At 54.3% G+C, this 22,224-nt stretch overlaps 1 protein-coding gene across 1 annotated transcript in view; it reads right to left on the reverse strand.

The window, feature by feature from the left end:
- Positions 1-612: 612 nt before the first annotated feature.
- Nfasc (neurofascin) overlaps positions 613-22,224 on the reverse strand; it is an 82,015-nt gene continuing 60,403 nt past the window's right edge. Inside the window, exons 24-26 of the mRNA XM_042681680.1 lie at positions 6,796-6,927; positions 4,408-4,477; positions 613-1,544 (exon numbers count right to left, since the gene is read on the reverse strand). Of these exons, the coding sequence (XP_042537614.1) occupies positions 1,313-1,544; positions 4,408-4,477; positions 6,796-6,927 (434 nt within the window). The 3' untranslated portion in view covers positions 613-1,312. The remainder of the gene's footprint in view (positions 1,545-4,407; positions 4,478-6,795; positions 6,928-22,224) is intronic.

A 22,224-nucleotide genomic window follows, 5' to 3' on the forward strand; every position in this document is an offset into this window, starting at 1 on the left:
GTCTTGTGGGGGTACTTGCACAGGCTCCCCCAATCTGGAGACAGATGTCATTGGAGGCCTCAAGGCGTGCAGGGAGGGGGTGGGGCGGGCAAGTCCAGGGACAGATCAGACTGCATAAGGCATAGGAGCACTGAGTCTTCTCGGGGGCAGGGGCATCACAGCACTTAGTACGGGTCCCCTGATGTGTATTATTCCCTAATGGAAGGACAGACAGGTCAATCTCGGGACGCGAGGTCCCCATCCACACACGTCAAACAGGATGGACAGAGGAGAGGACATCTGCTGGAGAGTGGAGGGGAGCAGTACTTTTACACTGACACACACTGCCCGAGCCTCTGCGGCCCGGGATTCTACCTCTGAGGGCTGCAGCACGGACCTCAAGCAGGGACATTGTGCCCGGATGTCCGACGTAGTGAGTGTGGTCCTCGCATCTTCTCCTTGGGTCTCGCTGATGGGAAGGAAGGAAGAGAGGCCAAACTCACTCCTGTTCTCTCCAGAGGTGGGACCAGACCCAGACTTGCTTCTGCCTGAGGCCCAGTCACGGCAGTTCCAGCGCCTGCTCCTCCATCTTCTCCTTCAGACTCCTCCAAGGCAGGGGGCAGGGTAAGAACGAGGCACAAAACCAACCAAACTAGAGCGGCAAGCAGGCCCGGCTGCCCTCTCCCTGCCAAAAAAAATACTGTCATTTTTCCAGAAAGGAGCCAAGCCCGGCTCAGTGCTGACAAGGCCAAGGCAGATGGGTTGGGAGCGCGGGGAGGAGGCATGTGGCGAGAAAGGCATCCTTCGGAAACAAGTTGGCCCAGCGGCAGCTTGAATACTACAGCTTTTCTGTATGTTCGGTTACGGATCCATCCTTTTATTGTTTCTGGCTTCTGGGGGTGGGGGAGAATCACTCTGTTCCTTCTGTTTCAGGGACTCTTCTTCAAAAGGAAAAAAAAAGTTAAATGAAGACGGTGGGTCCGGAGGGGAAGAGGCACAAAGCAAAAGTAAAAATATCGTAGCCAACAGAAGTGGGTGACGAGGCCGAAAGTGGGAAGGGTGGGGAAAGCCCAGGGTGGCTGCGGGACAGGGCCGAGAGACCAGGCTGCCTCCAGCGAGCTCAGTCCTAGCTCCAGCTCTCCCGTACTGGTGGCACCCAGGGGTGTGTGTGTGGGGAGCCATCTGGAAGGAGGTTTGTGGATGGCAGGGATGGTCACTGGTCCTAGCAGCTTCAGAGACTCTCCTATGATACCCTCGTCCCTGAAGGTGGCGGTCATCTCCCCCTTTCCCCTCCCCCGCTCGGAAAGCAGTGGCTGTGCCCTGTGGGGCTCCGTTAGGCCAGAGAGTAGATGGCGTTGACGGGCGATGTGGCCTCTGAGCTCTCGTTGCCTTCCGTTTCCTCCTTGTCCTTTTTGACAGTGTACTGGCCGATGAAGGAGCCGTCCTCGTTGAACTGCCCCTCGCCCCCTTCGCCGTAGTCCACCAGACTGTCGTCACTCTCCTGCTGCTTGATGGTGCCGTCCAGGGAGGTCTGGCTGCCCTGCAAGGGCTTGTTGTCCTCGTCGCTGCTCAGAGAGAGACAGAGAATCAGGGTCTGGAGCAGCCCAGCCCAGCCCAGCCGGGGCAGTGGCTTCTCATTAAACACATCATGCACAGCTCAGAGAGGATGGGACCTGGGGGATCACCTGTCCTCACCCTCCCTTCTGCAAAAGGGAAACGGGCCCAGAGAGAGGACACTCAATTTCCCCAAGGTGAGGTGGGGCTCTGGTGTGGGCTTGTAGCTGGGCTGGGGTTCTTTTCATGAGGCAGGGCTACTGTGTGGGATGGCAAGAGTCAGGATGGGGAGCTCCAGGCCTGTGTGTCACCACCTGTGACCTTGTGACCTGGCCACAGGTTAAATCCATCAAGGTGGACCATCCGTGACCTGTGACTCTAGGGGAAGGCGCTGATCTCCCAAAGAGCCAGGATGTAAGGGGACAGACCTCTCCCTGTCTCTACACTGCTTCTGTAGATAACGTGGTTTAGCAGATACTTGGCTTATCGGCAAATAGGTACCTAGCAAATAAAAGAAGTGGGGTGGTGGGAGGGAAGGGAGTATGGAGACGCACTGAGAAACCAACGTGGAAAGGCACTGCAGGATTCTGGCAACCCCCCACCTCCCATCTTCAGCCCCTCCTGGGCAGGGAGAATTTGGAGGCTGCTGAGTAAGGTGGCATCAGCCCTGGGGCACAGATGCCCACTCTGGATGTTCGTTGTGCTCCCCAGGACACAAAGGGCTGCTCTCTGAGCTGGCATCTGCTCAGGCAGCGTCTCTCCTCCTGGCTGGGAAGTGCTGCCCTTTAGGTTTGGTGAAGGGAACCAGGTGTTCCTGGCTGCACTTCATAGTGATATGAGCTCCTGGGCTGGAGGCAGCTGTGGGCCATTGGTGGTGGGGGGGCTGAGGTCCAGCAGGTGGGACCACAGTGGTGCCAGGTATTCTGAACAGACCCACGATGCCTTCCCCTGCTCCCAGCCTGCTGGGTGTGGGGAAACAAGTGTCTGAGTCACCACTCCAGCGTCAGACTGTCAGATGTCAGGGGAGGGCCTGGAGCAGAAGCCAGTGCTGAGCGGGCCTAGGTGGAAAGCCATCAGCCCACTCCCTCTGTGCAGCCCATTCATGCACCTCACTCTGTGCTGGGGGGGATCAGTGGCCAGCGAGATGAGGGCATCTCCAGGGCTGCACTGTGTCTGGGCACAAGTGGGGCTCTACGAACTAGGGGGCTCTCAATGCCGGCTGTCCATCTTTTCCCGGGCTCTTTCTTTCTCCCCCCGCGTGGTGCATGGATAGTGTGAGGTGACTGTGGGAATTCCCACCCCGGTGCCAGGCATCTCAGCGAAATGCAATCACCGGACAGAGATGGCCCAGCGGGGAAGCCTTTAGCGTGAGGGGGCAGGGGGACCTCAGTCTAGAAGAAACTCCATCACAGAAGCCTGAGCAAAAGGTAGCCTAGTCTAACCACCTGTCAGCCCGCTAAGAACAGGAAGTCAGACGCAGGAGAGGCAGAGCCCCTCCCCCAGGGAGAGGGCAAACAACACAGCCGGGGATGATGAGGGGAGCCTCTATTTCCTTATCATTTTGTCTTCCCCCAGTTTGGGACTCAGGTTCATTCAAATGGAGGCTCTAGAGGGATGGCTGAAGAGCCCCCAGAGTCAAAGCACATCAGTGTGTATGTGCTTGTGCATGCATGCCCATGTGCGCTGGGCTGGGCATGCTCTGTGCAGGAGTGCACGCGTGGATCGTGCTGGGCATGCTCTGTGTAGGCATGCTTGTGTGTATGTGGGAGTCAGGGGTCCTCCAGAGGAGGCATGCGGGGAGGCAGCATGTCCTAGTGCAGGGTGCCCAGCCCCAACCTCACTGCTCCGTGAGTTACACCAAGGTTTCTGGAGAGAGAAAAACCTATGGCCTTTGACACTGACCGCCAGGAATGGTTCTCAGCCCCTGGGGAAGCTGGACTCTGCTGGGGAAATGAGGACAGCCAGGAAGAAGAGGAAGGCCTCTGTGCTTGCCCTTTGACTGAGGGGATCTTGGATGGACAGCTGTGGTCCATGAGCTGCCGGACGGGCTCCTGCGTGGGCAGTGGCTCTACCACCTATTGCTCTGGTCCTGCCTTCCAGGCTGCTTACAGGCAGGACGGCAGAGGCCCAGAAGGCACAAGGAGAGGTTAGGTGAGGATGGGAGTGACCTGGGCTAAGACAGTAGCCTGGTAGAGCTGGGGGAGGAGGGCTCTGATCAGACATCTCCCCCACCCCATGTGGGCTTGAATGCACCTGCCACTCAAACAGCTTAACTCTGTTGACCCAGAATCAAAGGCTAGTAAAGATCTGGGGTTGGTGGGGTGGGATACAGACATGGAGTAGCTACCAGTCAGGCCCTGTCCTCTCCAGCAATTCCACTAACTCGCAGAGGGGTGAGCATGGGTTTTCCAGCCAGTCACTCAGAGGCGTGGGCCTCTGCCCTCCCATCTGGGAACCAGGATACCTGGTTACTGATGCTTGATCTCCTGATTCCTGAGGAAGGGGCCAAGGCTTTACGAAGACCAAGGCTTTAGGACAATACAGCTTCCCTCTGTTGTTAACCCAAGTTAAGGGCGAAGTACAGGCAGAGAAGGACTCAGGGTTTGCTCACAAAGTACAGAAGTGGAAAGACACAAACAAGAGCATTGGGGTCTGCATGTGAATGAATGAGGGCAGGTGTGTGTCGGGGCAGCCTGGCATGCTCACCACACGCAGCCTCTTTGAGCTGTCCCCTCTGCCAGGTGCTGCCACCAGACACAGAGGCCACAAGCCAGAGAGCGAGGATATGGATGCAAGGACTTCAGCCAGGGGGCTGAAGGCCTCCCCAGGGAGCTAGGGACAGCTACCGGATAGGGGAGGAAGGCGGTTACACACCTGTAGTCAAAGGACCCATCCTCTTCTTTGGGGTCTTCGGGGCCCAGGGGAACATCCTTCTTCTCTCGCACTTTGTCAGTGAGGGAAGCAAAGACAGAAGTAATGATTAAGAAGCACGGCCTGCTCTCCAGGACTCTGCTGAGTGGAGAGCCAAAAGACAGCACCCTGGGTCCATGACACCCGCTCTTTTAGGAAAGCCCCCTTCACCACATTGATTCTGTCTCCTCTTCACCCCAGGTGGTTTTGGTTTTTGTTTTTGTCGGTTGTGGGGCTTGAACTCTGGGCCTGGGCACTGTCCCTCAGCTCTTCAGCTCAAAGCTAGCATCTTACCATGTGAGCCACAATGCCACTTCCGGGCTTTTCTGCTTATGTGGTGCTAAGGAATCGAACCCAGGGCCTCAGGCATGCAAGGCACTGAGCCAGCTTCCCAGCCCACCCCAAGGGTTTTTGCATCTCACTTAATGAGTCAAATCCCCTCCACCTCTCCATGGAGCTTTCCCCAAACACCAAAGAGTTAGGATCCTGAATTCTTTGTTCCTTATTCCTTCCTTCCTCCTTCCTTCCTTCTTTCTTTCTTTCTTTCTTCCTTTTTTGGGGGTCCGGTCGTGGGGCCTGAACTCTGGGCCTGGGCGCTGTCCCTCAGCTCTTCAGCTCAAGGCTAGTGCTCTACCACTTGAGCCACAGCGCCACTTCTGGCTTTTTTCCTTTTGCTTATATGGTGCTGAGGAATCGAACCCAGGGCCTCATGCACGCAAGGCAAGCGCTCTACCACTGAGCCACCTTCCCAGCCCTATTCCTTTCTTATTCCGCTCATTATTATGATTTGTATATACTTCCTATGTCCATAATGCTAGCTCCCTCCTCAAGGGTGAAGGACTGGTGTTTCTGCACAGGTCCGTAGCAGTGGCCTGGGATGACGGACACTTCCTCCATCTGTGAGACAGCAGTGTTCTTCTGTTTAGATGCCACTTGTCAGCCTGCTCCCTCTTCCAAACACATATACACAGCCAACCAAGGCCTGTGCTGCTGACTATAGCTCTTCCCTTTGAGTAGAGCAATGCCATGCAGTTAAGTCTCCCCCAGCACCCCTAACACCTCTCATAGAGCTAAATAATCACCCCCAATTTAGGTAGATAACTGAGGTCCTGATGTAATGGGTCCCAGAGCTAATCAGCATCTGCAGGAAGATGCGATTGAGGATGAATCCAGGCTCCTGCTCACTCCTCTTTCTGATGTACCAGCCCAGGGGCTTATTCTGAAGTTGAAGGAAGAGAACTAGCTGTGATCACTATCTGTGCACTGTCTGAAGGGGCCAAGACAGGCTCAGAGTTTATCTGACACATTCCCCAGGTGTCTAGTTCTACTTGGGAAAGAGAAAAAGACTCAGTGCGTCTGCCTGAGTCTGGACATCACAGGAAGGCCAGGCCTCTCCTGTACTCTTACAGAAAACAAACCAGAGGCAACAAACACAGCAGAGAGCCATTAAGGAGCGGTAATTCCCCACCTCCCTCACATAAGCAGAGGCCTGGCTTCAGGATCCTTGGGTCTGTGGATACCTGACAGAGGAGGGAAGTAAACATCTTCTCTCTCCATTTCCTTTGTATTGTTTTAGGGGTTGGGGCGGGGAGGATCTGTTCGTACAGAGGGGGAGGAGAGAGCATCTGAGGAGTGGCAGGTGTCTGGTAAGGAGTGAGTTCATTCTATAGCCCAGCAGGACTTGTGTTCTCATTTTCGCCATCCATTACTGTGTCTCCTGACACCCTACCCCTGCATTACAGGCAGATGGCTGAAAATCAATATTTTCAGGAACAAGAAAGCCAGAGGTCCCTTACCTTGACCTTGGTTTGTCTGGCCTGGAGGATTTTTTTTTCCAGTACTGGGGATTGAACTCAGGGCCTTCTGCTTGCCAGGCAGCCACTCTAACAACTCACTTTCCCCAGATCCCTTTTCTTTTTATTTTATTGTATGATAGGAGCCCACCAACTTTTCCCTAGCTGACCCCCAGCTCACAGTCCCAAGTGCAGAGATGCTGTTGGAAATGACTCTGTGATACTACTTTAGGACCATCTAGGGCCACTTAAGAGCGCCATGGGGTCCTACCACAGCAGGCCACCCCTCAGCTCTTCCTTGCCCACCTGAGGAGCTGCTGAGCCTGGTATAGGTTTAGCCTTCATCCTGCCCAGGCTCCTCTTCTGGAACTCTCTGGACAGCCTGTGCCCCACCCTGGGAGAATGCAATTAACTCAAGCACCTGCTAGCAGCTCTAAGAGGCAGAGAGCAGCCCCAGGACCAGAGTTCCAACATGGAGAATCAAGGACAGTACCCCAGACCTGGCTGGGATGTGGGGACTCACAGGAAGGCTTGCTTCTGACCCGTTCTTCCATCTCACCTGGGTATTTGCCACCTCGGCTCCTCTTGATGAAGCAGACGATGAGTAGGATCAGCACCAGGAGGGCGATGGCACACATGAGTCCGATGAACCAGCCCTGGGTGGCAATGTCGGTGTGGTTGTTGGTGTAAGCTGGCAGGGAGGGTGGGAAGCACACCGGTGAGTGCATGGGGAGGGAGGGAGGGATGTGTGAGGGGTGCAGTTACTTCTTACCCAACTTGCTCGAGGGACATAAAGAAAACGGACAGAGCGCGGGTAAAAGGTCAGAAAAGAGGCCAAGGACAGGGGTGCAGGGTGCATGGAAGCAGAGAAGCAGCAGCAGGCGGAATCCTGGGGTGAGCATGGCATTCTTGCAAACGTGAGTGCTGGCCACAGCCTAGCGGGGCTGGCAGAGGCCAGGGAGGCCCACAGAAGCACAATTTTGGGTGAATGAGCTCAGAGAGCCAGGCTGCGACCACACTGCACAACCTGCCGTCAGAATGTCCCGCGTGGTCGCAAAGCAGCATCCTTGCCCCACAGCACGGCCCTGAAGCCAACCAGCTTTTGGCAGAGGGCCCTGGACCAGGTGAAGGTCCAGGGAACCCTGAGCCTCTGCATGTCTCCCCAGATTCCTGACAACCACCACCCAGGCCTGGGGACTCTAGATAGGCCAGTGATGGTAGGCCTCCTGCTCGGGCCAGTCACTAATAGACGATTCACACAGGGAGACGCCGCTGGTGAGCATGACAAGCCGCTTGCTTCTCCCTGCTCTATGACAATCAACTTCTCTATCCATGCAGGGACCCCTCTCCAAGACCCTTTGTGGCTTGAAGGGCATGCAGAAGGTCCAAGGGCAGGAGCCTCTGATGATTCCAAGATGGCCCATGACTGGGGTTCAGGCTTGGGAGGGCTAGGATTGATGAGAAAGTGCTTCTGAGCTCCTGGCACTCGGACTGCCCAGAGGAGCCTCACCCACAAAGCAGTGGACAAGTCCATGGACACATGGCCGGGATTTCTCCCATCTACATAGGTTTCCATGCCTGCCCCCGCACCTCATCAGACATGGTCTTCAAATCCCCCCACAGGATCAAAACACCACCTCATTTCAACCCTCCAAAGCATCTCACTGCTGTTGTAAGAAAGCTACACTTCCCGTCCAGAGCTGCCAGGCTCTTTAGCAATCTGACCCCCCCCCCCCCCCCCCCCCCCCGCCCAACTAGCCACGCTCTAACAAAGAGTCCTGGTTTGTCTTTTTCTCAGCACTCAGCACATATAACCATTTGCTGCATGACTACCAGTACTCATTTCTCCTTACACACAGTTCCGTGGCCATTCTTAATTATTTTCTCAGACATGAGTTCAGTTCTCGCCACAACGCCACAACCTCATGAGGCAGGCTTTGATTTTCAATCCTTATTTGGCAGATGAGGAAATGCTTGCTCAAGGTCACAGAGCCCAGAAGTGGTAGGGTGGGGGGTGTGACTGCAGGCCGTCTGGCTTGTCCGAGCTCCTCTGCATCCCATCTCCCTGTGCCCACAGGCAAGCTGCTGTTGGGTTTGCCCCATTCCCTGGGGCTGGGCACACAGCCGGGCAGGGTGGACCTGGAATGGTGGACACCCCACATTTGTGTGGAGGATGAGCCCTGCACTTCCTTCCCTCTGCTCAGCCCCCTCCCTCCCCCTGGCTCCAGGGGCTGCTGCTACCTAACTGCTCCCTCCCCCTTCCAAACTTTTGTGTCATCCTGGCACTCAGCTTGGTTTTTGCCGTGAGTCCCTGGCAAAAACCGTAGTCAGGCCAATCACAGTGTCACTTGGTCACTCATCATTCTGCTGGATGTCACAGCCTAGGGTCCAGCAAGCTTTCTACTCCTCCCTCACTGTCCCCCTGGGCGGCTGCCCTGCTCTGTGTGGCTTCTCCACTCCACCAATGCCTCAGAGCCCCCCAGCCCTCACCACCTCTGCAGCCACCCCGCTCTGCGCCCGGGAGGGCTCTCCTCCTCAGCATTAAGTGAGGCTCAATGCCAGCCAGACGTCTCAGCTGTCATGCCCTGCGGCGCTCCTGCGAGCTCCTTCCTCCTCCTCGCCCATGTGCCTATGGGTCCCCTGAGCCCGTTCCTCGCCTCCAGGGACAATGTTTCAGCTGCCATCGCCAGCCACCTGTCCCACCCCTACTTCTGCGCCGGACACTGTGCCCTGACTTCCAGCTGGTAACCCTATTTTTCATTTCTATGACCTGTGGGTCCAGCGCCCTGCCTCTGCCGGGGCTCCCACTCTTCCCACCCACCGGGGCTGCCATGGCCCCCTCCACAGGGCTCACATTCAGGCATGCTCTGCTCTGGACAGACCCTCAGGTCAGGCCTATCGGTACCCATGGGCACAGCGAGACCTGGTGTTACTGCTACTCTCATACAACACCTCTAGCTGCTCCAACTCATACCATCCCTGGACCCTTAAATACATATTAATACTTAAGTTCTTTTTCCTGGGTACTGGTTTCCCAGTAGTCTGGAGAACAGGTCTTTTTGAGCTCCTGTGAACTTAGCATCAAACTGGCCATGTGACGAGGAGTCAGTGACTCCTCTTAAGCGATCACTTTCATTCCAGTGGAACATGGTCAGCCTGGAACCCCATTCTAGGCCCCCTCTCCATACCAGGTGTTGGTCACACAGATCCAAGCTTGTCACCCATCATGCCTGGACACTGGATCCTTCACTTGTGAGTACAAGGTGGTGCCTATCTTTTGCACCAACACTGGTCTGCATTTCTGTAGCGATTCACTTGAGCCTCATCTTGCTGGTGCCTGCTCTAATACCCCAGCGGCTCCTCCATGATATAGCTTCACTCTTGGGAAAGAAGGTCATGACCCCAGGAAGAGTGGCCACATGGGCAATTTAAAAAGCAAATGTAGCATTCTGGTCCTGCCAGTGCCAGAGTGGAGTCCGGGTGGCCTTTCAGTTGTGACTGGAAAGGCCAAAAGCCTTCTGTGAAGTCTGGGCACAAAAGACTGTTCTGAAGCAAGTGGGACTGGATGCTGGTGGCTTATACCTGTAATCTTCGCTGAGATCTGAGGTTCCCAACTCAAAGCCAGCCAGAGCAGAAGTCTGTGAGACTCTTATCTCCAATTAACCAGAAGAAAAATCAGAACAAAACCAGAAGTAGAGCTGGAGCTGTGACTCAAGTGGTAGAGTGCTAACCTTGAACAACAGCAACAAAAAAACCCTAAGAGACAGAGATCAGGCCCTGAGTTCAAGTCCCAGTACTGGCACAAAAAAGTAGGATCTATACCCCATCCAAGGGATACAGTTTTTAACGAAATTGAAGTCAGAACGATCTTGGAGTCTGAGAGGAAGGTGCTGCAGCTGGGCTCCAGAGTAATTTTATTTCCCTGCCAGTGCCACACTCAATCGATCTGCTAATCTGGCTCTGAGGTTCCTAATGAGCCCAACAGTATCAGACTGGCAGAATTTCCATTCACCACCGTGAGCGGCTGGGGATGGATGCCAGAACATGGTCCTCTCCCCTAGCCTGGCAAGCACAGGAAAGCCTTGGTGTACAACTGTCCACACCACACACTGTGACCCCTGGGGAAATTCACCTGGCAGGTAGGCAATACCACCGACTTCTAACTGGGAGGAATCTGGCTTGACCAGAGAAGATAGGCCAGTTGTCCAATGTATTCTAGAAGTGTAAGAGGGGTGTCCTTGTTTCACATACAATGTGGCTCATCTGCTCTTAAGCACCATGTTGCTTCTCCCTCCATACCTGTCTGTCTGTCCCACAGTCCCTCCCTGCTTCCCTGAGGTCTGAGCAGCAGCCTGACTTCTGGTCAGCTGTTAGCATGCACCAGACGCTGCTTCACCCTGTCCATACATCCTATCTCAGTAGGGAGGCCCAGATGGGCCTCTAAGAGTCTAAGGTTAGGTGTTTATAGCCCTTCAGGTTTCTTTGGCTTCAAAAGCTTCAAGGAGGTTATTAGCTTCCCAATAGGATGTTCTGGTGAAGGTCAGAGAACCCGTTAGTGTTCCCCCGGGTGGTCCCTTCCATTTCCTTCCCAAACCACAGCAGCATGTGGTCAGCAGAGGAAAGTCTTGGCCTGTGGTTGCCTGGACCGCAGGTGGTAGGGGACAAGAGATGCTCACAAATTCTTGCTTTGGTGAAACACAGGGACCTGGAGTTGTGTGAACTTGACTCTAGAGTCCACCCACAGAAAATTGTGTTCCTGAAGGACCTGGACACACAGCTTCAGAAGGTGAAAATGTTTTCTCTCCCCATGTGTTTTGTACACTAATTTCCAATGAGCCTGGGAAGGACATGAACAATCTGAACTCGGGGACAGGGCCACGAGCCTGCCTGCTCTAGCTTGTCTCAACTGCTCTGAAAGCAGGACACATGGACTCTCTCCAGGCCCAGGATAGAAGAGCAACGAGTACTTAGGTCACTGTTCAGGAGCACACAACAGCACTGTGAGCTTTCTCCATACTGTGACCTTGGCTCCTTGAAGATGAGGATATCTTCATGGGAGTGGTTGTGTTCTCTCTGTTTTTATTTTTTCCCACTCTGACCTACAGCCACACCCAAAAGCTGACTCTGATACGTTCCCAGCATTCTCAAAAATGGGCCTCTATCCTCAAGCTTTGCTTCTGACCTCAGAAATGCATGTACCAGTGAGAGAGAGTACGGGACCCCCCCCCAACTGGGGCAGACTCCACCCCTCTGCTCTACGGGGTCACCTAACTGTCCAGCAGCCTGGCTCCCTGTGACAGGATAGCCTAGATGCTCACTCTGATATCCTGCCTCAATTGGCTCAGTCTCTGTCAAGCGGGGTCACCCCCAAGAGCGTAGAATTGCACGGGACAGGTGACAGTGTGGGGAGGAAGACTGAGGGGGAGAGACTGGGCTAGGAGGGGAGACAGTAGCACAGATGGGCAGTGAGTCCCAAGATGCGGGGTACCAGCATCAGCCTCAGCTTTGCCTGGCCAGGCATGGGGAGGTCATGAATATTCAAATCAACATCCAGAAATTCATCTAAATCATTGTGGTTTGTTCCCTACCCTGTGTGTTTAATAACCTGCATCTGATTAGAACATCCCTAGAGGCTGGGCCTGATCCTTTTCTCTCTTAATCTCTTTCCCTCCCCTCTCCTGTAGCTCCAGGCTTTAGCATACAGGCCCCCTGACTGCCCCTCTGTCCAATTTTAAAGCTACACGCAAACCCTCAGATAAGCAAGTGCTTGGCAGTCTCTAGACTCCCAGCCACCCCTCCAGCAGAGAGAGTTCTGAACCTTGTGCCAGGTCTGAGCCCTGGTCAGCCTGTTCATCTGATGCACAGCGAAGCTTCTCCTTCTAGTCAAGGCCCTCAGAGCCAGCAATTTTTTCCCCTACTTACTTTTAGGCATGAAACACTTGAGACAAAAAATAACAACAAAGCCCTAAACAAGTTGTGTCACTTACTGGAATTCTGTCTCACAGATGAGCGAGGGTGGCAATGCAGTGACTTGTGCAGGGATCCCAGGTTTGGTTCCTGGGCAAGTTTCTGGATGGAGCTCCCGGGGATGGCCCTATCTCCTACTCTTGCAGGGAGGAAGCAAGCCCCTGAGCACGTGGGGTGGAGCGGGCTACAAGACTCGCCCCCAGATCCCCTCACTGTGATGGGGGACACATGCTCCAAGCCCCTTTGTTTCAGGCACGGTGGGGGAGCCAGCGTTCCCAGGCCTCATTATACAATCCTTTGTTCCCTTCCAATCCCAGCTCAGCCCCACAGGCTCAGGACTGCAGTTTGCTCTGGGCTGTGCATGCACTTGGGTCCCCAGCTTTCTGGGGGGCCTTAGACACACCATGCAAGGTGGGGATGGGGAGATGAAGTCCTCTTTCCAGGGAAAAGAGACAAGCAGGAAACTGGGATGAAGATGAGAGGCTCCATGCTGTCAGGGGATGGCCAGGCCGGGTCCCCTCTCACCTGTACTGGTCATAAAGGTGATGGCGGTACTGCTGATACCCTCGTTGTCCCGGGAATAAACCCGCAATGTGTAAGTCATCCCGGGATAGAGGTCTGTCAGCTGTATAGGCTGGGCCTGGGCCTTAACAGGGACAGTTTTTTTCGTATGGTTGCCTGGGGAACAGAAACCTCGGTCAGCCTACAACCAGGCACCAGGAGCTGGAGTCAGGACCTAGATTCCTGGTCACCTGCCAAAGGTAGAAAGGGTGGGGGGAGGGGACCGCGGGTCCAGTCCACCGCGCAAACCAGGCAGCCCCACCTGACCCATCATGCAGCACCCACTCTCACACCACGCCCATTTTACTGATGAAGCTGAGTTCTCTTTTTAAAGTTCTCCTCCCTTACCACTCTTTGCACTAAACCTATCATGTCCGGCTTCCCTGACCTCCAGGCCTGACAGCTGCTTCAGTTCCTTTGGGGGGTTTTCACAGGGACAGGCAGAGTGCCAGTGAGCCTCCACAGGGTTACTGGAGACAACGCAGAATCCAGCTCCTTGGCACTTACTCCTGATCTCACTAAGGTGACACATCGGAGAAGCATGTGCCTATGTGGCAGGAAGCTGAACACATCTAGACCGTGAATATGGATTCTGGATTTTCCTCGAGCCACCGAGACCTCAGTACTGGCTTTTGCCCTTTCTGGCTGGGTTATTGGCTTCATTGCTCACAGCACAGGCCTTGACCCCACGCTGCAGTCTAGGGAGTCTCCCAAGCCACCCGTGTGGGACTAGTGGCTGTGGTCTCTGTCTCTACTGATGGCTCACCCGTGAACTGGCTTGGCCTGTCCACTGCAGACCTCAGAACACACAGACTGTTGAATCAGGAGATCGATTCAGGGGTGAGGCTTGGCTTCCTTTGGGGTTACTCAGAACTCTCATCCTGGGCAGGAAATGGGCAAAGAACCCATTCCACGGGTCCTCCACAGCACTAATGGCTTCAGAAGCCCCTTCCTTCTAGACCCTGTTCCTCCCACCTAGCTGCTATCGAAACACGTATTGATTTCATTAGGCTTTAATTAAGCCTGGCTAAAAGGCCTCACTGAGCCTCGGGGAGTTCACAGGATCCCCTTAATGGCGTCTACCACTACCCGCGCCTGCCATAGCCGCCGCCACCCACGCAGCAATGCTTACTGTCGATGTACTCAACCACAAAGTCAGTTCCGGGCCCGAAATTGTGCTTCCAGGTGATGTTGGCCCATTTACTGTTGGGGAGCACCGTGACGTTCCATATGGACTGTTCGTCGGGGGCTGGTGGATGGGTTAGAAGAGGGGTTAGTGATGAGGAGGGAGGAGGCATGGGAGACACGCGCAGGTGCACATACTCACATGCACACTCACACCATCAGCTGAGAAAGGGCAGAGTCACAAATGCCTGTGCACAGGGCCTGACAGAGCTCCAAGCTGCAGCCCAGGTGGCCAGGCCAGAGTAGGCATCCAGAAACGGGCAGAGGCCTGGTATGCAAACAAGAGGTAGAAACTGTCTGTGTCCACACAGCAAGGGCTGGGAATAAGAATGGACTCTGATCCATATCGTTTGAGGCCCTAATTTGGGCTGACTTCCTTCTTACAGCCTTTGTCAGACTGAACAACACAAGGCTAGGGGCCAGGACACCAGCCTCCTTGATCAGTATCAGGATGCTAGCAGAGGGGGAGATCGGACAGGCTTCTTCCCCTTCCCCTTTGGCATTCTACAGGACGAAGAGGTTATCTTTCAAGTCAAGGAAGATGGAGGGCTTGGGATGCCATATGATGGTAGCATGCTCGCCTGGCATGTGGTTTTGATCTCCAGGAAAATCAAGCAAGAGTCATGAGATACATAAGAAAGACAGGACCAAACACGGGAAGCCCAGGGGCTTCTAGAGAATGGTGGTCGTGACACAGAACCCTGGTTTCAGGACCCCGAAGGCTGCTCTTGGTTCATGAGAATGGGGGTGACCTGGACAAGAGCCTTAGATTGCCTCAGGGCGAGTTGGGACCAAGAATCCCAAGTTCAAACAATGTAAACCCTTCCTCCATCCTCTCATGGGCTAGACTGGACCAAGAGAAGAAACCTCCTCGACACTCAGCCCTCCACCCTCAGTGGTCCCGACATCAGAAGAACCCTGTTGGTTGGCTTCTCAGCTCTACAGAGCCTGTGAGGGTGGGTTTCCCTGCAACACAGAGGACAATCATTACCCAGCTCCTATGCACTGGGAGCCACTTTATCAAAGGCACAGGGCTTTTTGAAAACAGCCTGTGTACAGGAGCATGTCACTAATCTTCAAACGTAATCACTTTTTCCAAAGTCCCAGCAGTCTGATTACCCCATTTTTTCCAGCAAAGATTTAATAGTAGAGGACTAGCATGAAGCCTTGTATTTCAAAGACTTTACAAGTGTGACTCCTGTATATTTTATTAGCATGCAAGGGGGGGCGCTGTCACCAACTCACTTGTCAAAAATAAATGAATAGAGTAAATTGGTGATGCATTTATTCATTATCTGTTTGACACATGATGGAGTCTGCAGGGCTGGGGAAGTGATAAAAGATTCCCTGATTTTCACTTCAAAGAAGTGTCTTTTCTACTACAATCCTGTCAAGTGCTGCTTGCCCCAGGTGAACAGGATGCATGTTAGGGGAGAGGCCAAGGAAGAGGTTCCATTGATGGCAGCACCGCGCCTGCCCGAGGGGGTCTCCGTTCCTCTGCCAGATGTTTCATTTCAATCACCCTGGCAGCTTTCAGCTCCTGCTCCTTGGAGGTTCAAGGCTCTTGTTAGTGGGAATGAGTTCTAATTAGCCACAATTTGGAGATCTGACTTTCGTCCCCTTTAGCTCTAGACTCTACAATAATCCAGGAGTTTGGGGTTCCAAAATAATATTGACCCCAATCTGGCTTTGTCTTTAAGGGAATAAAGGTGGAGTGTTTTTAGAAAAGGTTGAGTGGTTTGGAGGTGGGCATCAAAGGAAGGTAAGGTCAAAGAAAGGTCAAGATGATGACTACCAAAGAGCTGGAAAGTTCAACAGAAGAGGAATGAGAAGGCCTGGGAAACTATAAAACCAGGAAGGGCAGTCAAGGAGCATGTCTTGTCCTCTAACTTCAGGTATGGGAGTTGAAGACTATCCCTGACATCTAAAAAGGACATTGAGGTCAAAGAAAAAGGTTGAGCTCATTCTGAAAAGGGAAACTTGGGAAACATTTTTCTTAGGGTATAAGACAAGATAAGACAGAAAGAGCGGGTGACAGGATGGAAGGCAGCCGGGATGCTTGAGAGAATGTCTCCACTAAGATCAGGACCATGGCCAGGTCCTCTGGAGCATCTCAGACATGGTGGAAACTTGGGGTGTGAGTCATAGGAGCCAGTGCTGCCTGACAGCAAGGCTGATCTTTCCAGAAGGCAAGATTCACTCTTGGCACACTGCTGTGAACTCAAAGCACCATAAGGACTCAAAGCTCGGCTTTGGTGCAGGAAATACCCTCCCCTCCCACCCCCCACCAGAACATCAGTCATCAAATTACCGCCGGCAGCCTCTAGGAGTCTCATAAATGAATCCTCAGCAGACTTTTCCCTAAAGTTGCATGCTGCTTAAATTCTACATATTGAACCTTTGAAGCAAATCCATGCTCCCAAGCTCTAAGGAGCACCACATCAGCTGTGCATCACCTGCCTCTCCTTACAGCCCACTCAGTACCATAGAACGTACCTAAACATACTCATGGGTGCAAACTACCTGCTTTTAAGAGCTGAGAGAAGTGGGCAGGTGGGAGGCAGTGAGGCTGGGAAAGGGGAGGGACTTGCTCAGGAAGCAGAGGCAGTGAAGGGGTAAGTCTATGGGTCAGTCTATCACTGCCCAAGGAGAGTTCTGTGGAGCTTTCTACTAGCCGCTGCTTTTTGCATCTGACCTTTGCACTCAGAAAGCTTGAGAGCCTTCCCTGTGTGGTAATGCAACTTTGATACTCAGTACTAAGAAGTCTAAAGAGCAGGGCTCCCAGGCCCGGTAGCGAGATGCAGGAATGATTAGTCCTGGCATTGGATGGAACAACTCTGGCAGTACTAATTCCCGAAAGCTCTGACTTTCTAAAAGAAAAGATGCCAAGAGTTTCTTGAAAGCAAGGGGCCAAGAAAGGGGCTGGGCTTCCTGAGACACTGCTGCTTGGTGTGATGGCCACTGCCCATTTGCCAGACACTTCTCACTCCTGGGCCTCCATCCTGCAGGGCTGGGTGCGGACACAATGGAGCTAGAAGCTCTCTCAGGCCAGTTTTGGGGCATCAGATCCTTTCCTTTTCCTCCCTGGTGGACCCAGCCCTGAGTTGACTGCTCAACGTATGATTGTGGCAGCCTTGCCATCTGGACCCCGGGAGTTCCTATCCAGGGAGTTTGACCTGTTGAGTACAGGGATCTGAGTCAGGCTGAGGGAAACTGAGGCAGGATGTGAGAGGATGTGAGGGGTCGGGGCTCTGGGCCTTTAGTCTATGGGCCAAGAGTCCAGTCAAGTGTGAGTCTGGCTAGGAAAGGGCAGGGAGGGGCTGGGGACCACCATCCCAGCGCCTGCTCCCAGCTGGAGGAGCCTGGGGGCTGGACTCTTGATACAGTTGGGGAGGTGGGTGAGGAGGGGCGGCGCGCAGTACCGGATTCCTGAATCTTAGTTCCCGTGGTAGTGGTGGGAGGGCTCTCCGTGGTGGTGGTGGTGGTGGCTGCAGTGGCTGTAGTTGTGGCCACGGTGGTGGTGGTGGTGGTGGTGGTGGGTGCCACAGTTGGGATGATGGGGACCGTTGTTGCTTCACTGGTGGCAGCAAGGGCAGTAGCGTCAGTGCTGCCCAGAATGCCCGTGGCACCCACGGTGGTTGGGGGTAACGTGGGAGGCGCTGAGAGGGAAATGTAAAGTAGCCGAGTCTGGTTGGTTTGGGGGCACCCGGTCTGTACACGTGGCCCCCCCCAGCAGGCAGCCCGGTGCACGGCAGGCAGCCCAATGAAGAGATGGAGCCCAGAAATCAGAAGCTTCCCCAAGCATCATGGCCTGGCCCAGATGGATCACAGCCAATGAACACACAGCCATGGGGGCAGGAAGAGAATGAAGCCCAGGGCGCGTTTCATTTTCTTCTCATGGTCTGTGTGGCTTGAAGCCCCCGGCATGCACCCAGGCAAGGATGAGCATGAGGAGAGAGGGGGACGCACACCAAATCACCCAGACCCCAGCGCCAGCACGGGGCTCAGGGGAATGCCACCTAGACAGGCCTAAAGAGCACCAGCTGGGTCCAGCTTTGGAACCCTGGTCTCAAGAGGTGGGCAGGCATCTGGGCCCTGTCCAGCAGTGGCACAGAGTGGCCTGTCCACATCTTCACTCCTAAATCAAGTTTTGTCATACCTGCTGTAGTTCAGACACCCAGACCAACCACAGGGAGAGAGCAGCCTCCACTCTGAGCTATCTTGTAAGCCCCCAGTCTTCTGCTGGCCTTTCCTGTCCACTACGTGCAGCCTCCCAGCTTCCTTTCCTTATGTTTCCTTTCTGTCTGCCTCTCTTCTTCTCTCCCTTCTTTGCCACATGTGGTGACTCTCCCTGCAATTACTACTATCCACACTTCCTTTTTCTTTTCCTTCCTTCCTTGCTTGTTCTTGGGGTTCAGACCTCCTCCCAAGTCCTTCTTGTCACATTAGAATCTGGGAAAGGGCAACACCATCTCTCTAGCCACAGGAGAGACATGAACTCCAGCTGCAGGTGTGCTCCATGCTGGGTGTCCTTTCTGCATAAATCCTCCTCTGGGCCACAGCATGGCTCAGACCCGGGCTGCCTCTCATACCCCACACCTCCCACTCTTTGACATCAGCCAGCCCTGGAACCTAGTCTAGATGTGTGACAACCTTTTCACAGCTCTCCTCCTATGAAAAAGGAGGGTGTGAGGAACACTAACAAAGGGCCACTCTGTCCTTCATCTACACATCAGTATTGATGAAAGCCGAGCAGGAGACTATAAGCATGACAGCTCAAATCAGAGAGAGGCAAAGTTGCCTCTCCTCTTTGTGCTCTGTCTCCTGTGATCTGATCATGACTAGATTCCTAGTGTTATGCCAGTGGTGCACAGGTAGAGACCCTAGACACAAGCAGGTTACTAACTCCCTTCCCCTCAGATCTCCAGAGGTTCCCCAGCCCCTGTCATCCCTACAGACAGCTGGGGAGAACTATTCTCAAGGGGAGAATCAACGATCCTAAGTCTAAGCCTATTCAATCAGAGCCTGGCTAACACAAGCCCTTTTATCCCCTGGGTCTTCAGTATTATGAAGCCCCCATAGAGAAGGAAGAAATATTTCTGGGGTCCCTGCAGCATCTGTACTTTCTAAGATCAGAGGTGTAACCGAGCAGCTGACAATGCCTCTTGCAGCTCAGAGATTCTCAGGCAAGTTCAAAACCACTAACGCTGTATTTCCCAGACCACCTCCACCCACCCTGGTCAGTTCTCAGACATGAGGAAGGTATGGGAAGAGGGGGCACAGTCTCCCCTTCTCATTCCTTACGCAGGGCCGTATTCAGCTCAGCTCAAGGTGGTCTCGGGCCTGGAGTGTCAGCTCAGCTGCACATACAGCAGGAAAGACGAGCCTGTTCGTCCCACCAAGGCAAACCACACAAACAGAAAAGCCAGAGACCCTCCATGCCACGGTCGTCCCAGCCCTGGTTCCCTGGTGGCCATGGCTATGTCCACACAGGGCTCCCTGCTGGTCGGTGTGGCTGGAAGGGACCTGGAGAGGCTATTTTGTCCATCTGGCTGGCCAGCTCCCACTTAGTACCTCATGAGTACTGAGCACATGCTAACACATTCTGGAGACAAAAGCTCACAAGGCCTCTTTTCCTGGACTATGTAAACGGCACCGTCAGAAGCACCCTCTTGTAACTCAATTTGTCCCCCGTGTAGAATTCAGGGACTTTGGCTTCTCTTCCTTCACATACTTTAGTTACTGATTCTCCAGGCCCCCAAATCCAAGCCGGTCACCCTCGAACCCACACAGACTCTCACGGGGCCCTTCCTTATAGAAGAAGACACAGGTCCACACCACATACTTCCTCAGGGCCAGCATGCTTCCTGAACAATCTATCAAGTATCCTAGGGACAGAGAGACTGAGCAAGTGAGAGCAGGTTCCTCACTGTGCACAACTGCTCAGAGATATGAGTGGGAAATGACTTTGGGGGTGCTCACCCCCTCTGAAGGCAGCGACTCTCTCTGGGGCTGGGAACCTGGCTGCTTTCCCTCCTGCTCCGTGGCAGGGTGTGAGAGGACGCAGGGAGGGAGAGAAGGCAGAAGCTGCCATCCTAGTGGCTTCCTCTGCTCACCATCAGATTTCTACCTCCGCCAGCCGAGGTCACCGCTGGCAAATCAAGCACCTGCTGTCCCGCTCATAATCTGTGCCTGTGGTCCCTGGGCTAGGCAGGGCTACCTCAGAGAGGGCAGTGGCAGGGAGGAAGGGCTGGAGGGGAGGCATGGTAGCCAGGAGGCGAGCTGCCAGAGGCGGGACAGGTGTAGGAGGAGATAAGCTCTCCATGGAGAAATCCACCGTGGCCTGGTCAAGGGAGAACCAGTCATCCTTCCTGGGCTGAGCTGGGGAGAGGGCAGAGGGCAGGAAGCCCCACAGGGGGCTGACTTAATAGCAGAGGCAAGCATGCGCCAGGCAGACTTGTTCCCGGGCTGCTTTTTGTTTCTAGCCACAGCAGGACAATGAGCTTGAAAACAGTCCTGGTCAGTGCTTAGGGGAAACCACCACCAGGCAACCAAGAGCGGGGAGCAGGGGGGTCTAGAAAATTCAAAGGTCTCTCCCCCCCCAAAAAAAAACAAAACAGAGGCAGAACCAACTCCATGGGCCAAGGGTTTTTCTACTAGTTTGGGGAAGATGACATGTCTCATTTACTTTCTGTCCCCCAAATCTGCCACGGAGCTGAGCCCGTATCAGAAACCCAGCAAACATTTGCAGATCTGAGCTACATCGAAGATGAGGAGAGCAGTTTCCAGACATTCCAAGGTGTAATGTTTGGTCAAAAGCGCCCACATGGCGTGCGAACCACCATGGCCAAGCCACAGATTGTCGGGCAGATGGGCAGCGATCCTGACAGACTGTGGATACAGTCTTCAGGGGAGGAGAGAGATGGGAGGAGATGGGTTGTGGGGAAAGGCGCCCAGGTTTGGGAGGATGAGAAGGGAGAGAGGTGGGCTGGGTGCCCGGCCCACGTCAGAAATGTAGAACCTGAGCGTCCCAGCTTTGGCACCCACTGCCCGTGCAGAAGGTACTTATGAATGCAATGGGGAGGCTGATATTATTGGCATATCTCATTTACAAAAAAAAGTGCAACCTGCCCCTTGCCACCGAGTCACGTGGAAGCCAGAACCTGGGAGGCATGCTTGATGGATGGGCAGAGCCCCGAGTTCCTTGCACATACCACGAGAGGTTGGATCTTGCTAAATGGAAGTAGGACGTGGGGTGTCTGGAATGACATTTCTCATTCCCTTTGTGACTGCCACTCACAAGAGGGCAGCATAGATGGGCACAGATGCCCACTCCACAAGGCAGCCTCCCTACCGCTGGACCCACCTGTCTTGGGGCCCAGGGTGCCAGGATGGGGGAGGGGACAATGAACTTGACCAATGAGCTTTGCCCTGACTCTTCTCGGGCTGGCCCCGCCTCTCTCCCTTTAGGCTGCCTGCTGTCTTGGTTGCAAAAAGAGACTCATCTATAAACTTGAACCAACCCAGGAAGTGTGGCAAGGATTGCTCTCTCCCTGGTACCCAGACCTAAGACCATCTCTGTGTCTCACATCCTAGCAGAGGGGGCTTCAGACCTAGGGGGAGGTGCTGGCCTGGCTGGCCGCGTGAGTGACCATGGGGCAGACGGCTGGGGGAGGGAAGCACCCACAGAGGCGGCTGGCAAAACACAGGCGGATTGAAGGAAGCAGGGTGTATGCAACAGAAATAGAATCAACCCAGAAAGGGGGTGGGGAGATAAAGGAGCGGAGGTGGGAGGAAACCAAATCGGGCAAGGTGGTATCCTACTTCCAAAGCCAAGCCTCCGTCTCTGCCTGGCTCTCGGTTCTCTCCGCTCCCTGGAGCTTCCTAGCAGGGTCCCTGGGGAGCCCTTGTCTACAGGCCTTGTGCCCCTGCAGGGCCTCATCCACAGCTCCCAGCTGGGGCAACTTAGAGAGAAGAGATCCTGGTGGCACCCCTGCCTAGAGTCCCTAACTCAGGGACAGGGCCTGTGTGGCGAAAAGCCCTTGGATGGCCCTCAAACCCATGGCATGCAGACTTAAGGACTATGTCACAGCTGCCTGCCCAGCTGCTGGCTTCTGCCACAGCGCTACCTCCAGGCCTCAAGAGTGGAGGGCGTTCTCAACACTAATGACTCCGAGCAGCTCGTTCTTGGAGGAGTGAGGGGACCATCATCCCATGGTGCGCACTGAGACTCCAGGTCCTGGAGCCCCCGGCCCTACTCAAGGACTCACTCGCT

The sequence above is a fragment of the Dipodomys spectabilis genome, unplaced genomic scaffold (assembly GCF_019054845.1).
Source record: "Dipodomys spectabilis isolate Male_0828 unplaced genomic scaffold, ASM1905484v1 ptg000069l, whole genome shotgun sequence".
Taxonomy (NCBI): Eukaryota; Metazoa; Chordata; class Mammalia; order Rodentia; family Heteromyidae; genus Dipodomys; species Dipodomys spectabilis.